This window comes from Heteronotia binoei, chromosome 5 (assembly GCF_032191835.1).
Source record: "Heteronotia binoei isolate CCM8104 ecotype False Entrance Well chromosome 5, APGP_CSIRO_Hbin_v1, whole genome shotgun sequence".
Taxonomy (NCBI): Eukaryota; Metazoa; Chordata; class Lepidosauria; order Squamata; family Gekkonidae; genus Heteronotia; species Heteronotia binoei.
In genome coordinates, this window is record NC_083227.1 from 42,002,890 (window position 1) to 42,020,508 (window position 17,619).

The 17,619-nt window shown below is 50.5% G+C and overlaps 1 protein-coding gene across 1 annotated transcript; it reads left to right on the forward strand.

The window, feature by feature from the left end:
• The first annotated feature begins 1,877 nt into the window (after positions 1 to 1,877).
• Positions 1,878 to 13,603, forward strand: LOC132571994 (E3 ubiquitin-protein ligase TRIM68-like). The gene is made up of 3 exons (XM_060238787.1): positions 1,878 to 2,012; positions 2,094 to 2,249; positions 13,436 to 13,603. Exons 1-3 carry the CDS (start codon positions 1,878 to 1,880, stop codon positions 13,601 to 13,603), a joined length of 459 nt encoding a protein of 152 aa, XP_060094770.1.
• Positions 13,604 to 17,619: the final 4,016 nt, after the last annotated feature.

The window sequence follows — 17,619 nt, forward strand, 5'->3', positions numbered from 1 at the left end:
CAGACTGGCAGAAGCTCAAAGGGAGTTCTGGCCATCACATTTCAAGGGACCACACACCTTTAAATGCCAAACTGGAGAGCCAGTTTGGTGTAGTGGTTAAGTGTGCGGTCTCTTATCTGGGAGAACCAGGTTTGATTCCCCACTCCTCCACTTGCACCTGCTGGAATGGCCTTGGGTCAGCCATAGCTCTGGCAGAGGTTGTCCTTGAAAGGGCAGCTGCTGTGAGAGCCCTCTCCAGCCCCACCCACCTCACAGGGTGTCTGTTGTGGGGGAGGAAGGTAAAGGAGATTGTGAGCCGCTCTGAGACTCTTTGGAGTGGAGGGCGGGATATAAATCCAATATCTTCTTCTTCTTCTTCTTCCCTCCATTGGAAATAATGAAGGATAGAGGCACCTTCATTTGGGGTTCATAAAATTGGATCCTCTGGTCCAAGGTTTTTGAAACTTGGTGGGTGTTTTGAGGAGGCACCAGATGCTATGCTGAAAATTTGGTGCCTCTACCTCAACCCCTTTCTGAGCCCCAGATACCCACAGATCTATTTACCATTATACCCTTTGGGAATTTGTCTCCATAGGGAATAATGGAGTGCCCAACAGACATCCCCCCCCCGGCACTTTCTGATGACCCTGAAGCAGGGGTAGAGCCTCCAAACTGGGGGATCCCCTGCCCCCACCTGGGGATTGAGTAACTCAAAGAACAACATGGAAAAGTAAAGCAGGGACAAAGCGCAAAGGCATCCACGAACAACCCGCACCTCACACAAGTTCCTTTCTTGTGTGAGGTGTGGCCGAGTGGTGCCGCTTTAATCTGCAGTAAAGAAGTTTAGCTATTGCTTTGTATGAATGATTCAGGATTAGCGAAGGTTCGTATGTATGCTTTTTTGTCACATTCTTTTCATTGTGTTTTTTAGCTTGTTGGTGATACTCTTATATTATTTCCTGTGCAGCTTGTTAACGCCTCAGGTGAAACAGGGCTATAAGCGCTTCTCTGTTGCTCAATTGTGCTCTTCTGCTCATGCGAAATAGCAGTGCACCGCTTTTCGCTTGTACATCTTCCTAGCTTTAAGAATTGCGAAGTTGCGCTGTGTTGCCTTAGCGGAATAACGCTGTGAATTCTTCTATGCACACCTTCCTGGCTGAAAGGATTGTTATCTTCTTGGAATTGTACTTCAAGGCTGTTCAAGGCTTTCCGCGGACTTCTATCAACAAGAAAGGAACTTTTGTTTGAAAGATAAGACTTTAGGGGATATGTTCTTGTCTTTTGTATGGTTTTGTAATTATGTACTACAATTTGTCTATTTAACAAGTAATTTATTTATATAAAGTTTTTCATAGTACGGTGGGTTGTTCATGGATACCTTTAGGCTTTGTTCCTGCCCCACCTGGGGATTGGCAACCCTAGAAGCTAAGCAGCATTGGCCTGGTTAGTACTTGGATGGAGACCACCAAGAAAGTCCAGGGCTGCTAAGCAGAAAGGCAGGCAATGGCAAACCTTCTCTGAATGTCTCTTGCTTTGAAAGCCCTGTGGGATTGCTAGAATTGGCTGCAACTTGACAGCAATTTCCACCACCATTAACTTTATTGCCGGAATTTACTAAAATGTGTTTTTCCTTTTTCCTTTAAAAGAGAGAGGGAGAGAGAGAAATGTGTTTTGTTCCTGTAACAGTATTAATGCCATATTGAACAAGGACTTACTTGGCCAGTTTTTTCTAACAGCGCTAGCAGAATATTAGTTCAATATTACAAAAGAGATCAGATTGACCTTCCCCTCCCTGATGCTGTTTATTCCCTGGCACCCTCCCAGTAACGGCAGGTTTTAAAAGGACTTGAGAAAGCAGGAAAGCGAAACCTAAGTGGATTTCACATCTTGAAGGAACCATGGCTTCTGCTCCTTCAAAACCAGCCCCTAAAACAAAAGCCTGGAAGTCTGGCGTCTGTGTCCTCTGCCAAGGGCCCTTCAAGAATCCTGTGATCTTCGATGGCCTGAAATTCTGCCGCTTCTGCTTTGCAAATGTGAAGAAGGAAGCCCTGGCGAGGAGGGAACAAAAAAAGTCAAAGAGGGAGGCAGAGAGACACAGAGAGAGAGGGAGGGAGGAGAAGAAGAAGAAGGGGCTCTGTGAGGAACACGGAGAGCAGCTTACCTGGTTCTGCACCCAGGAGAAAGTCCCTATCTGTGAGGCCTGCCGGTCATCTGAGGATCATGCCTCTCACACTGTGATACCTGCTGAAGACGCCGCCCAGGAGTACAAGGTGCGAAATTTTACCTTGAAGTGAAAACTTTTTTTAAAAAAATCTCCTTGCTAACAGACTGTATTATTTCTAAATGTTAACAGCCAAGTTTGAGGATATTTCTTGGTGTGTCTCAGTCTCTTGGACACCCTAGCAAAAGAATATTTTTTAAAAAATTATGTGCTTTTAGATTGTGTGGAAATTTGCTGGTTTCAACAGCTGACCACATCATTAGCTTGTGTTGCATCTATTAGGGCTGCCAGCTTCCAGGTGGGACCTGGAGATGTCCCGCTTGTACAACTGATCTCCAGCTGGCAGAGACCAGTTCTCTGGGAGAAAATGGCTGCTTTGAAGGGTTGACTGTATGGCATTGTAGCCTGCTGAGGCCCCGCCCCTCTCCCAGATCCACCTCCAAAGTCTCCAGGTATTTTCTCACCCAGACCTGGCAACCAATGTTCCCTCTAAGCTTCAGAGTCTTGTGGGCAAAAATTCTATTTTGTGAGCTACTTGTCAAGCATGCGGTTTCAATGACGAGTCGGGTTTGATACAAGACTACATTTATTGATAGACCGATACTTTCAGTATAACAGATTCTTGAGAGTGATGCTAAAGATACATTAATACAATACTTTTAAGGCTAACTTCAAAAGGATTCCAAAAGGTGGGGGCGAGGGATGCGCTCTCACACATAAACTATCATAAATGTCTACATTCTCATGGTGTTATCAGGACTCCGTCCTTGCTTTCCCCAGATGTGTCGCACTCCCTAACAGGAATGTATGGGAAGGTGCTGATTACTTTTTCTCAAACTAGTTTCGTTTCTCTCTACTTCTACTTTACAAGCAATAAAGCAAAAAGGGGGAGTGGAAAATAACAGAGCTAACAGACCTTGGTCCTCCATGATATTTCTTAGACCAGTTTTATGGAGGACCCTAAAACAATCAATTACCAATGGAATTTTACCATGCTTGACACTACTGGCATTAAAGTTGTGAGCCACTGCATAAATTATTGTGCTCTGTCATCCTTCCTGAGCTAAGACAAAAAATGTGTGAGCTGGAGGCTAAAAATCTGTGAGCTAGCTCATGCTAACTCAGCTTAGAGGGAACACTGCTGGCAACCCTAAGTGATATGGAAGATGCATTATCCTGATCACTTAGCCCCACATTCAGTGTGATGTATGGAGATATTTTGTCTCGTCTTCAGTGTTTAAATTCAGCAAAGGAAATGTTCAAGATGTAGCCAGGAATGACAACTGATCTCCCGACTGCACAGAGTTCCCCATGAGAACCTGTTTCTCCCAGATCGTAGACAGCTACTGCAACTACTGCACCACACTGACTCTCCAGTATGTAAAAACATAGTGTAGTAAAAAAAAAAAAAGCTAATCTGGTTTGCTCTGTGTGTGTGTGCGCACATTGTGGGGAAGGACTGGGCGTTAGAGCAGTCAAAAAAGATTCAATGAACTGATCAAATATTGTTAAAAAAATTGTGTAAAGGGCCATCAAGCTGCAGCCAACTTATTGTGGTTTGCCACTGCCTTCCTCTGCAGAGCCTTCCTTGGTGGTCTGCCTTCCAAGTACCAACCCTGCTTAGCCTCCTAGATCTGATGAGATCAAGCTATACCAGACGTGGACAAGCTTGCTTAACACAAGAGACACATAGAATAAACGTCAGATGTTTGAGAGATGCAAGACATGAGCGTCAGATGTTTGAGACTGCAAAACAGGAAGGGAGGGAGGGGAAAACAAATAGATGGGGAGGGAGAGTTGGAAAGAAAGCAGCTTTCACTTAAAATGCATTCTCCAAGCTGCTGGCTGGCTTGCTTGGAGAAGTGATTTAAAGACACAGATGCCTTCTTCAAGCTGGTTGATGGGGTGGTGGGGGCTTCAAGAGCCACACGATACATGTGAAAGAGCCACATGTGGCTCCCAAGCTGCAGTTTGGCTACCCCTGAGCTATACCATGCCACCTTCCCTCCCAAATGTTTTCTTAGAACAAAAGAAAGAAACATACAGTATTGGTCATCAATAGGTCTGATGTATTTAGGGTTTCCAGGTTGCCCCTGGCTGCCGGAGGCAGGGGGAGGTGTCAGAGGGTAGGGTTGCCAGATCTAGGCTGGGAAACTCCTGAAGTTTTGGGGATGAAGCCTGGGGAGGACAGGGACCTCAGCATGGCCATACAGTCCACTCTCCAAAGCTTCCATTTTCTCCAGGGGTACTGATCCCTGTTGTTTGGAGATCAATTGCAATGGTGGAAGATGTCCAGGTTCTACCTGGGGCTACTAGTGTTCCTCATCCTCCAGTAGAAACCCTTTTCATTTGAGTGAGGGCTGACAGCAAGAAGCCCTGCCTTACCATGGCCATGCCTTCTTAAAATCTCGGTGGACACCATATTGGGGGAACCCAGTACTAGATCCTTCCAATGCAAAAAGGAACAAACTGAACAACTCAAAAATCAGGCTACAATCATCAGCTTGAAAAATATAGCCTGCCAGCAACAATATAATTACAGTAAATACCAGTCACATTCAATTTACTGCACCACCCCTCCCAATACCAATTAACTTTTCACATACAGACATTTCAGTTATCTTATATAAGGTGATAACAATCCAGGAAACATTTTCAGCTGTCCAGCGAACAGACTCTCCCTCTGCTACTAAATTCACTGACTCTGACTGACAGCTAAAGAAATTAGTTCTTACATTAGCAAGTCTTTTCCTCATGATCCAGTCAAGGTAGTGGTTTTTTTAGCTGTAGGTTGGGAAGTTCCTGGAAAGGGAGGGGAGAGGAAGAATAGGAAATCTTTAGTAAAAGACAAAAGATTTATATGAGATGACAAGAAACCAGAATATTGCTGGACATTTGGGGCTAAGTCAAGGGACGAGGGTACAATACCATAGAGGTCACTTTCCAAAGCAGAGGTGGCCAAACTGTGGCTCAGGAGCCACATGTGGATCCTTCACATGTATTGTGTGGCTCTTGAAGCCCCCACCACCTTGTAGAAGACGTTTGTCTCTTTAAATCACTTCTCCAAGCCAACCAGGAACTAGGAGAATGCACTTAAGGTTAAAGTTGTTTGCTTTCCACTTCCACCTCCTTCCTTCCTTCCTTCCTTCCTTCCTTCCTTCCTTCCTTCCTTCCTTCCTTCCTGTCTTGTGGCTCTCAAACATCTGGCATTCATGTATTGTGGCTCTCAAACATATGGTGTTTATTCTGTGTGACTCTTACGTTAAGCAGGTTTGGCCACTCCTGTTCCAAAGCATCTATTTTCCTCAGGAGGACTGATCTCTGTAATATGGAGAGCTGGTGAAATTCTAGGAGGTTGGCAGCCTGAAGTCAAACTATTCTTTTCCTGTGCACATGTCACTTATGGCCATAAGCCCCTTGGATCCTTTATCAGAAAACTTTTGCTTATATTGAGCTTCTTCTTATCTTTCTTGGCCTTTCCTTTTCTGCCCAGATTCTGTACAAAGTGAAATACAGAGCAATTCTGTCAGTCGTCATAAGGCACCTTTAATGCAAGATACAAAGTTTTTAATAAATCATTGACAACTATTACTCGTGTGGCATGTATTATGTGCACGTCACCCAGCTTCCGACAAAAGTAAATGAACATTCAAACATGACTACCATCGCATAAGTCTGATCTGTAAACAGTTTGGACAGGTGGTGACTGGAAATTTCCCACTATTACAACCAGGGACAGCCCTGTCACTAGGCAAGCTAGGCGATTGCCTAGGATGCTGGCCTTCTGGGGGCACTGAATTCGGTGAGCCCCCCCCCATGTTACTCGGTGATGTTATCAGTGGGAGGGGGCATCAGATGTTAGACTGATCTGCAGGTGACAGTTCCCCTAGAGAAAATTACCATTTTGGAAGGCGGACTTTATGGCATTAAGCCCCATTGAAGTCCCTCCCTTCCCCAAACCCCGCCCTCCTCAAGCTCCACCCCCAAAATCTCCAAGTATTTCCCAACCCAGAGCTGACAACCTTGCTGGAGTTTCAGTTCATAATACACAGAAACTGAAGACCCTCGTCCATGTTTTATTTGCTGTTGCAAGCTGCCTTTGAACAGACTGCTGAAATATTCAATAGAAACAAATAGAATAAAATACTTCCGCAGAAATTTAGGATCAAAACAGTTGTAAATGTTGGAGATCCATGTTCCAGGGAGCAATGCCGAGTACATTTTCTCAGAAAGAGGGCCCATTTTATTCAATGAGGCTTACTTCTACAAAAGCGTTCTTAGAATCGCAGCCCAAATATTTCCAGCTTGCCTTAAAGATGCATCGCAGCTGCTCTGCTGGCAGCCCTAGATGGGCTGTCTGTTAAGCGGAGCTTCTCTAGATCTATACCATTGTTTGCCTTGCTGGTGCTCTCTGAAACTTACCAGAAAAGCTGCGTATCAGACCGAACATGATGCTGGGCATTGGGGATGAAGAGGGAAGACTGGAAAGTCATCTGATCTTCTTCGTGGTCTCTGTGCATCACACTTGTGGGATGTACTGCGCCTGCGCTGGTCCCCAGTCGGTATCTGTAAGAAAGCCCGGGAAAGATTTCCGCGGACGGCGCCACTGGGCATGCGCCGGCGCCCCACTGCGCAGGCCCAACGGCGCCACCGCGGCAATCCCACCAGTTCCTTTCTGACCGCTGCGCGAAGAGTTGTGTTTCCTCGTGTTCCCGGTCGGTGAGCTTTGGGTTTTTTCTACCCCTTTTTCCCCGAGCCTCCTGTAAATATTAGCCTGTTTATTGTTTTCTGTAGTGTAGTAGTTAGTTAGTTCCATAGTTAGTTAGTTTAAAAAAAAAAAAAAAAAAGTGCGTTTTCGTTCGGGTGCGTGTCGCGGTGGGGTTTCTTGTCCTCCGGGACTTCCCCCCCCTCGCCCCTAGTTTTTCCTCCTCTCAGAGGATTCTGAGAGGATTTTTCCCAGCGACCGCTGTCTATGGACAGTCGCTGGGGATTTTTTAAGAGGTGCCAGGCCTGCGGCAAGAAAATCGCCCCTCCCGACGGCCACTCTTTGTGTCTGCTCTGCCTCGGCGAAGGACACCGCGTGGAAGCCTGCCCGCATTGCCTCCGCTTTTCGAAGCAGACCAGAAAGAATAGAGCGGCTAGGCTCTCGGCCGCACTAACTGCCTCGGCACTTCGCCCTCCGAAGCAAACGGCGTCTTCCTCGGCATCGGTACCGAAAATGGCTGCCGCCCAAACCCCGAAGGCCCCATCGGCCGATGCAGCCCCGGTCGACGTTGTCCCGCAGAAGGAGCAGCAGTCGGCGAAACGGCCCACCGACGAGTCGGTCGAGAGGCCCCAGAAGAAACGACGGGAGGATTCGGGACATGAATCCTCTAAGAAGGCGAAGAGCAAGGAGAAGCGGAAACGGCCACGCTCCCCTCCGCCTCCCCCCGACGTGTCGGCACCGATCGGCACCGACCCAGTGAGAAGGGTTCCCCCCTCTCCTCTCCGCACCCCCGCTACTCCAGGGGCTAGCGCGAGAAGGCAGCGCAGCCCTCCGACACCAAGGGCTAGCGGCCATCGACCACGCAGCCCTCCAACTCCGCGGGCTAGCGGCCATCGACCACGCAGCCCTTCAACTCCACGGGCTAGCGCGCATCGACGTCGTACCTCCCCGACGCCTGGACCCAGCGACCATCGGCTGCAGTCCTCGACACACGACGTGGAGATCGACCTCACCCGTCGGTCTCCATCGGTGGCGTCTCGTCAGCGGAGCTTCGACTCGGCATCGGACGTCGAGTCTCTTCCACCGGTCGACGTGACAACGCCTGCGGCACCCAAGCGCGTGAGGCCAAGGGAGCCTTCGGTCGAGCCACGCCACTACCCATCGATGCCGCATTGGGAGCACCATCGATGGCAGTCGACGTATCCCTGCTGCCCCCAATATCATTGGCATCAGCCACTCGACCACCCGGACTGGGAGCATCAATCTGAGCTATCCTCGCTCTCCAGGACATCGCATCGGTCCAAGCATCCTCAGGGATCGGCCACGACTCCTCGGGACAAACGCGTCACACCGACGGAGCCTCCGCGCCGAACACCGACACCGACCCGGTCGCCGCGAAGGGAGCCATCACCGCGCCTATCGGAGCGCTCGGGCCGAGGAGAGTCCTCCCCGTCGGGGTCGGAAAGCGACGAGGAGAGAACCTGGGAGCCCTCACCGGACCCCAACACGTCAGAGGACCTCCCAGTCTCGCCCTCTGAGGACCTACGCTCCTATGCGGAGATGGTCAAAAGAATGGCAGCGACCATCTCCCTCCCCATCTCTCAACCCAAGCCAACCGTGGACGATAGTGTTTTTGATATCGTCCAGAAGGACACTTCTCCAGCCGTCTCCCTCCCAATGACAAAGGTCATGCTCCAGGCGCTCAAGGATCCGTGGAAGAAGCCATCCTCTGCACCGGTGTCTTCAAGAAAACTGGACCACATGTACAAGGTCCAAGAGGCGGGGGCTGAATTTCTGTTCACACATCCTAGACCAAATTCAGCCATCGTCTCCTCTTCCTCGAGGTCACGTAAGGTGCACTCTACCCCCCCTGACAAGGAGGGGAAGAAACTCGACGCCATGGGGAGGAAGATCTACTCGGCGGGGTCCCTCGGCGCCAAGGTATCGAACTATACGGCCTGTATGGCCAGATACCAATACGCCATGTGGGAGCAGCTGTCCCCCCTCCTGTCCTTCCTACCGGATGACAAGAAAACCACTGCCAAGGCACTGCTGCACGAGGGCCAGAAGGTCGCAAAGCAGCAACTAACAGCAGCCAAGCACCTAGTGGACGTTTCAGCTGCGGCAATCATGTCCGCTGTCTCCATTCGCAGGCACTCCTGGCTGAGATCGACCGCCCTGCAACAAGACACCAGGGCGCTTATCGAGGACCTGCCATTTGAAGGGGACGGACTCTTTAGTTCCACCACGGACACCGCACTGCAGGAACTAGATAAGAACCTTAAGATCTCTAGGAGCCTTGGGGTGCAGCCACTTCCCAGACAACCCAGAGCCAGACAGTGGAGCAGGTCCTGGTCGAGAAAGACTCCGCATAAGCCATCTTCGGACCAACAGTGGCGACCACGCCCTCCACAGCCCGACAAGCAGGCCTACTCGGGCAACAACAGAGGGCGCTACAGTGCCCAGCCATCAGGCAAACCGAAGGGCACCCGCCCCGCCAAGCAGGGGCTTTGACTTTCCTGCACCACGCGTCGTTGCCACCACCCAGCCCACCATCCGCCTTCGCCCTTTCCTGCCTGCCTGGGAGCTGGTCTCCTCAGACAGGTGGGTCCTCTCTGTCATCCAAGAGGGCTACAAAATAGACTTTGCTCAGATTCCAACACAGTCAGTGGTGATCACCACCCCCCCATCCCCACCTCTGCTGGCGGAGGTGGACACCCTCCTACAGAAACAAGCCATAGAGAAATTACCATCGGAAACCAGGACGGGTGGTTTCTACTCCCGCTACTTCCTAGTCCCGAAGAGAGATGGGGGATTAAGGCCCATCATGGACCTCCGGAATCTGAACAAATTCATCCTGTATCGAAAGTTCAGGATGTCCACACTGCAGTCCATCCTGCCCCTCATCAACCAAGGAGACTGGATGGCCACTCTAGACCTCAAGGATGCTTACTTTCACATCAGCATCCACCCAGAGTTCAGAAAGTTTCTCAGGTTTGCAATAGGCTCACAACACTTCCAGTTCACTGCCCTACCCTTCGGGCTCTCCACGGCACCCAGGGTGTTTACAAAGATGATGAGCGTCGTGGCCGCCTACCTGCGGCTGCAGGGGGTGATAGTCTTCCCATACATAGACGACTGGCTCCTGGTAGCCAATTCAAGAGAAAGTCTGTCTACCCACATCACAGCCACACTGCACCTTCTCGATGCCCTGGGCCTGCAGGTCAATCTAGAAAAGTCAAATCTCACTCCATCAAGGACAGTGCAGTTCATAGGGGCAGTGCTGGACACAAACCTCCATCGAGCTTTCCTCCCCGCCCAAAGGGCAGAGGACATCACCAACTCAGTACAGTTACTCCAGAACCAAGGCTGGGGCACAGTAAAGCAACTTCAGCGAATGCTGGGACTGATGGCAGCAACGACAAGCGTGCTTCTTTACGCGAAACTGAGGATGAGGGACCTACAGCTATGGTTTCTTCGCCAGTTTCGCCCGAACAGAGACTCACCTCGAAAGAGGTTCACTATTCCCCTTATGACGCTCCAATCGCTCCAGTGGTGGGGATCCAGAGACAATATCTGCCAGGGAGCTCCCTTCCACCTCCCACCGCCCTCAGTGACCATCACCACCGATGCCTCCCAGTGGGGCTGGGGCGCCCACATGGAAGGCCTGTGTGTGGGGGGCCAGTGGCCTCCCAAGCTGGCTGTGCACCATATCAACTATCTGGAGCTACTAGCGGTTCACTTTGCCCTTCGTTCCTTCCGCCCAAAGTTGATAGGGAGGACAGTGGCACTACTCACAGACAACACCACCGCTTTGGCGTACATCAACAGGCAGGGCGGGACAGTGTCCCGCCGCCTCTGTGCGTTGGCGATAGAATTGTGGACGGAATGCATCCAGCACGACGTCTTCGTGAAGGCCGCACACCTCCCAGGGGTCCTCAACATTCAAGCGGACTCTCTGAGCAGGGGGGGGGCCTCCCCGCACGAGTGGGAACTTCAGTGGCGTTTCCTACAACCAGTTTTCCAGCTCTGGGGGTACCCACAGCTGGATGCCTTCGCCACGGCAGGCAACAAGAAGTGCCCTATGTTCTGCTCCAGAGGGGGTGCAGACCCTGCATCCCTGGGGGACGGGCTCCTCATCCCGTGGGAGGGCCGCTTCCTCTATCTGTTCCCTCCTCTCCCTCTGCTGACCAGGGTAATAAACAAGTTAGCGAGGGAGAGGCCACGCTGTATCCTGGTGACCCCCTGGTGGCCCCGCCAGAACTGGTTCGCCTCCCTACTGACCATGTCGGGGGGGAACTTCTACCACTTTCCAGCGGAACCAGACCTCCTGTCGTCCCAACGGGGGCGGGTGCTACACCACAACGTGCCACACCTGAAACTGACGGCGTGGCGCATAGACCCTTAGAGTTCTCGGGTAGGGTCCAGGAGGTCCTGTTGAATAGCAGGAAGCCCTCCACCAGGGCATCCTATGACAGGAAGTGGAAGAGGTTCTCGGACTTCATGGCTGGCCGGCCAGTCGCACCTAGGGAGGCTGGCCTGCCGGCAGTCTTTGATTTCTTGTTGTCCCTAGTAGACGCGGGCTTGGTGTTTTCCTCCATTAAGGTCTACTTGGCAGCCATTTCTGCCTTTCACGAACCTGTGGCTGGGTACTCCGTTTTCGCCCATCCCCAGTCCAAGAAGTTCATGAAGGGGCTATTTAGACTGCATCCACCGTCCAAACCCCCCACCCCACTGTGGGATTTGTCAATAGTCCTAGACAGATTAACCAGGCGGCCCTTCGAACCCATGGCCTCATGTTCCCTGCAGCTTCTGTCCTGGAAGACTGCCTTCCTAGTGGCCATCACCTCCGCACGCCGGGTGGGGGAACTCACGGCGATGCGTTGTGACTACCCCTACCTAGCCTTTAGAGAGTCGGGCGTCTCCCTGGCCCCTGATATCAACTTCCTTCCTAAGGTGCCCTCCCAATTCCACCTCAACCTGGAAGTGTGGCTCCCCGCCTTCTTCCCTAGCCCCTCCTCGGACGAGGAGCGTCGGCTTCACTCCCTAGACGTCCGGCGTGCCCTGCTTTTCTACCTAAGCCGATCCAAGTCCTTCCGTAAGGGACAGCAGTTATTCGTTTCCTACACCGCACCCAGAATGGGTGACAAGATTTCTTCACAGAGATTCTCGAAATGGTTGACAGAGACCATCAAGCTCTGCTACCTCCTAGCAAAGAGGCCACTGCCTGGACCTGTACGTGGCCACTCCACACGAGCGATGGCGACATCGGTGGCGTTCCTGAAGGGCGTGCCTCTGGCTGATGTCTGCAAAGCTGCTACCTGGTCGTCCCCGCATGCTTTCATGAAGCACTACGCGTTGGACGTGCATGCTCAGCAGAGGACCCGGTTGGGGACTGCGGTGCTACAATCTGTCATCTCCGGTTGACCGTCTTCCCACCTCCAGGTATGACTTGCTTGCTAATCTCCCACAAGTGTGATGCACAGAGACCACGAAGAAGATAGACAGGTTGCTTACCTGTAACTGTAGATCTTCGAGTGGTCATCTGTGCATTCACACTACCCACCCTCCTTCCCCACTGCTGACGGTCTCCCTTCCTTAGGGGCTTTCAGCGGTCAAGAAGGAACTGGTGGGATTGCCGCGGTGGCGCCGTTGGGCCTGCGCAGTGGGGCGCCGGCGCATGCCCAGTGGCGCCGTCCGCGGAAATCTTTCCCGGGCTTTCTTACAGATACCGACTGGGGACCAGCGCAGGCGCAGTACATCCCACAAGTGTGAATGCACAGATGACCACTCGAAGATCTACAGTTACAGGTAAGCAACCTGTCTTTTTGCCTTGCTCCTCCACCCTCCCCTGAGCTCAGGGTGACCCTGTGAGGAGAAAGTGACTGGCCCTAAATCACCCAGCACATGTCATGGCAGAATGGGGATGTGAAGGTGGGTCTCTCAAACCCTGGTCTATAGGCCATCCTCTGCTGCCCCATAGGGTTGCCAATCCCCAAGTGGGGGCAGAGGATCCCCCGGTTTGAAGGCCTTCCCTCCACTTCAGGGTCATCAGAAAGCAGGAGGGAGGGAGGGAAATGTCTGTTGGGCACTCCATTATACCCTATGGAGACTGATTCCCATAGGATATAATGGAAAATTGATGTGCAGGTATCTGGGGCTCTAGGGGGGGCTGTTTTTTTTTTTAAGATAGAAGCACCAAAGTTTTAGCATAGCATCTGGTGCCCCTAGTCAAAACATCCCCCAAGTTTCAAAAAGATTGGACCAGGGGGTTCCATAATATGAGCCCCAAAAGAAGGGGCCCCTCTCTTTTATTTCCGATTGAGGGAAAGCATTTAAAAGGTGTGTGGTTGTGATTGCCAGAACTCCCTTCAGAGTTCAATCGTAGTTGTCACACCCTTGCTCCTGGCTCCACCCCCAAAGCCTCATGGCTCCACCCCCAAAGTCACCAGATATTTCTTGAGTTGGACTTGGCAATCTACTGCCCCATTCTGGATCTCATAAAATAAGGCCTTTTCCTGTCCTTCCAGAGCAAACTGGAATGTGCCGTGCCTCTGCTAGAACAGCATCTGGAGAGAGCTCTGAAGCTGAAGAACCAGGAAGGGAAGAAAACGGCAGAGTGGAAGGCAGGTGTCCTTTTGCCAGTTTCCAAGGACCGGCTCCTGCAGCTGGAAGCAGGCAGAAGACAGGTTGCCTGAGGGGTTTGTTAACATGTTATAATACCACACAGGGTAATCTGAACCCAGTGCCTACTACCTCAAGCCTCTCAAGATGTCTGGGAGAGGGTTTGAAAGCACTTATTTGTAGTTACTTGAACCTGGCATTCAAACCTGGAGATGACAACAATATGTTAAATATCTAAATAAAAATAGTGGGATGATTAGATGAATCCTACCCATTTCACAACAAAGACACAGTTTTCCCGGGAGATACTCAGACTTGGGCTTCAGTGAGTCTCTAGGGGGTGGCAGCGGGCTGGTGCTCTCGTTGGCTTCAGTCTTTGACACTAGGAGCAATGGGTTAGGCAGAGAGACAGAGAGAAACTGGCCCAAACCTTTATTGTAAGCTTCGTGGCACAATGGGGATTTGAACCCGGCTATCTTAGTCTGACACTATAACCACTTCACCATACTGGCTTATTTCTTAGCTTGGGGATGTTTGCTATAGGAAAAGGTTCTGAATGGCGATGTGAGATAGGGCACCAGACCTTATGCTGAGCGATACATTCAAATGGGTAACAAACAAAGCGGCAACACAGTATATTACAGACCAAAATCAACACCACTGTGTATATAAATAATAATTTATAAACCTGAAGAGTCTTTTCTTATTTTACAAAGATACCTTATACACAGTACAGAACATTTTTCAAAAGGCAGGACTTGGATTTGCTTCAGCAAAAAGAAGGACTATGAACTTATGCTCTAAAAGAAAGTTTCAACAAGGAACTTCTCTATAAAAATTGTATGGAGCAGTGGTAATAAAATTGGTTAGAAATTTGTGTTGTGAAATCCACCCTCTTTTGAAAAATGTTCCGTACTGTGTATAAGGTATCTTTGTAAAATAAGAAAAGACTCTTCAGGTTTATACATTCTTTATTTATATACACACTGGTGTTGATTTTGGTGAGCAATACTTCAAGCTGAGTTTGAAATGTGATCAGTGGATACCATGAAACTACATGACAATCTCACATCTCCTTTCCCTGGGCAGGCTACTAAGTCAAGTTAGAATTAGGATGAGCAGTGGAATAATCATGATCAGGGCTGACCCTGCCACTAGGCAAACGAGGCAATTGCCTAGGGCGCTGCCTGGCGTGACGCCTCTCCAAGTTACCCATGTGTGGGACTTTTGTAGTCTCCAAGAGGCTTTCTCCATGCTTTTGCACCGTTGGGGTTGCAAAAGCAGGGAAAGGCTCTCTCCCCACCTGCTTCCTGTGCGTCTCAGAGACCCTGAGAGGCACAGGTGGTGGGATTTTCTCCCTGCTTTTGCATGCTTGGGGTGCAGAAGCAGGAAAAGGATTTCCCCCTCCCCATGCCTCTCAGAGACCCTGAGAGGCACAGGCGGCAGGGATAACCCCTTCTCTGGGGTTGCTGTGGCCTGATTCCTCCATTCTATCCTATGGGTCCACAGGATAGAATGGGAGGGATTGGGCCGCCACTGCAGCGCAATCCCAGAGAAGGGTTTTAAAGTTTATAACTCCTTCTGTAGCATCACGCTTCAGTGGTGGCTCAATCCCTCCATTCCATCCTGTGGGCCCTTAGGATAGAATGGAAAGTCCATTCTTTCCAATGGGCCCATAGGATAGGATGGAGGGAATGGGCCGCTACTGTGCCATGATGCTACAGAAAGGATTTTAAACTTTAAACCCCTTCTCTGGGGTCACACCACAGTGGCGCCCTGATCTCTCCATTCTATCCTACTATGGGTCCATAGGATAGAATGGAGAGATATGGCCTCAGTGACCCCAGAGAAGGGGGAGTTGTAAGTAGTTAGCTTTGCCTAGGGTGCCGGAGGGAACAGGGCTGGCCATGATCATGATCTAGCCGCAGTCATCCATGCTCTGATTATAATGCTTTTCTGTGAAAGCAGTCCAAAATGCCGCAGCCAGGCTATTGTCAGGGGCAGGATACAGGTATCATCACATCATCCCAATGCTGAAAATCTGCACCGGCTGCCTATTTCTTACCAGGAACAATTCAAAGTGCTGTTTCTTACCTTTAAAGCCCTAAATGGCTTGGGACCACAGTACTTAAAGGACTGCCTTCTCTCATATTCTCCAATAGACCAGTGAAGATCTGCCTCACAAACCCTGCTTTCTGTGCCCTTGCCTTCAGTTTGGTGTAGTGGTTAAGTGCGCGGACTCTTATCTGGGAGAATGGGGTTTGATTCCCCACTCCTCCACTTGCACCTGCTGGAATGGCCTTGAGTCAGCCATAGCTCTGACAGAGGTTGTTCTTGAAAGGGCAGCTGCTGTGAGAGCCCTCTCAGCCCCACCCATCTCACAGGATGTTTGTTGTGGGGGAGGAAGATAAAGGAGATTGCGAGTCGCTCTGAGACTCTTGAGTGGAGGGCGGAATATAAATCCAATGTCGTCGTTGTCTTCTTCTGCCTTCATGTGGCAACCAGAGACAGGGCTTTTTCTGTAGTGGCACCTTGCTTGTGGAATGCCCTTCCCCTTGAAGGTCACCTGATGCCTCCATTACTCTCTCTTAGGCACCAGGCCATAATGTTTTTGTTCACCCAGGAATTTAATTAAAGGCAGGGCTTTTTTCTGGAGAGGGAAATAAAGGAGAAACATTAACTTTTAAACATTTTTTGAGAATTAAGTTTTAGCACAGAGGTTCCGGAACTCCATTCTGCTGCATTCCTCCAGAAAAAAAGCCCTGATGAAGGGGTCTTTTAACACCAATGTAGTGTGTTTTTAGTCTGAAAACTGTCAACCTGCTTGGTGGTCTGCTTTTATGCTCTATGTTTTTACACTGTAGCTGGGTTTTTAATGCTGGGTTTTGATTTTTCGAGGAGCCCTGTGGTTCAGAGTGGTAAGCTGCAGTACTGTAATCCAAGCTCTGCTAACAACCTAAACTCAATCCTGATGGAAGCTGGGTTCAGGTAGCCAGCTCAGGGCCTTCTAAAATCTGTAAAATGAGTACCCAGCTTGCTGGGGGTAAAGCATAGATGATAAGGAAGGCAATGGCAAACCACCCCGTAAAAAAAAGTCTGCCAAGAAAATGTCATGATGTGATGTCACCCCATGTCACTAACGACTTGATGCTTGCACAGGGGACTACCTTTACATTACTAAATTTTAGTGTTTGATTGTATTATATTTTATTTTGTAAGCTGTCTCAAGCAAATTCCCTAGAGAGGTGGCATAAAAATCAGAAAAGCACTGCCATATCAGTCCAAGGGTCATTTTGGTGCAGCAACCTGTTTTCAGTTGCAGTGAATCAAATGAGTTGGGAAAATCTACAAATAGGGCATGATGGTAAATGCCTTCTTACCAGTTGTTTGTGCCCCACCCATCACACTGCCTCTGGACATGGACATTTAACACTAATTTATAAAAGCTAGTACGGTAAGCCAGTATGGCGTAATAGAGAGGTTAGGGTAGGGGTGTCGAACTCATTTGTTATGAGGGCCAGATTTGACATAACTGAGACCTTGTCGGGCTGGGCCATGAGCATCATAAAATGTAATACCAGGTAGCAACTTTATAAACGGCACAGACACACAATTAAACAATTTTTTAACTTAAAATAAAACATGCTTAAAATTAGGGTGGCCAGACCGTCCCGGTCTCCTGGGACTTTCCCGGTTCTGGCCACCAATTCCCGGCTCCCGGGCTGGCTATACCGGGACCATTAGAAGTCCCGGTATAGCCAGCGGGGAGCCGGCGGGCCGCGTGCACGGGCAGGGAAGGCGGGGAGTGAGGGAGCCAGCGTCCCTGCGCGTGCGCACGGCGGTGTGCGCACGCGCAGGGACGCTGGCTCCCTCACTCGCCGCCTTCCCCGCCCACGCGCGGGGCCCGGCGGCGGAGGCCGGGGAGGTCACGGAGAGGCTGCCGCGGGTCCCTGGAGGCCCTCCAGAGGCCCGCGGAGGCCGCGGAGAGGCCGGCGCTGGTCCCTGGAGGCCCTCCAGAGGCCAGCGGAGGCCGCGGAGAGGCCGGCGCTGGTCCCTGGAGGCCCTTTCTCTCTAGTGGAACCCGTTCTCT

Bases quoted from the DNA above. Each gene is read 5' to 3' on its own strand.
- LOC132571994 (XM_060238787.1), top strand. From the start codon at position 1,878: ATGGCTTCTGCTCCTTCAAAACCAGCCCCTAAAACAAAAGCCTGGAAG. The intron at 2,013-2,093 runs GTGAAGAAGGAA...AGAGGGAGGGAG, and splicing joins GCCGCTTCTGCTTTGCAAAT to GAGAAGAAGAAGAAGGGGCT. The intron at 2,250-13,435 runs GTGCGAAATTTT...CTGTCCTTCCAG, and splicing joins ACGCCGCCCAGGAGTACAAG to AGCAAACTGGAATGTGCCGT.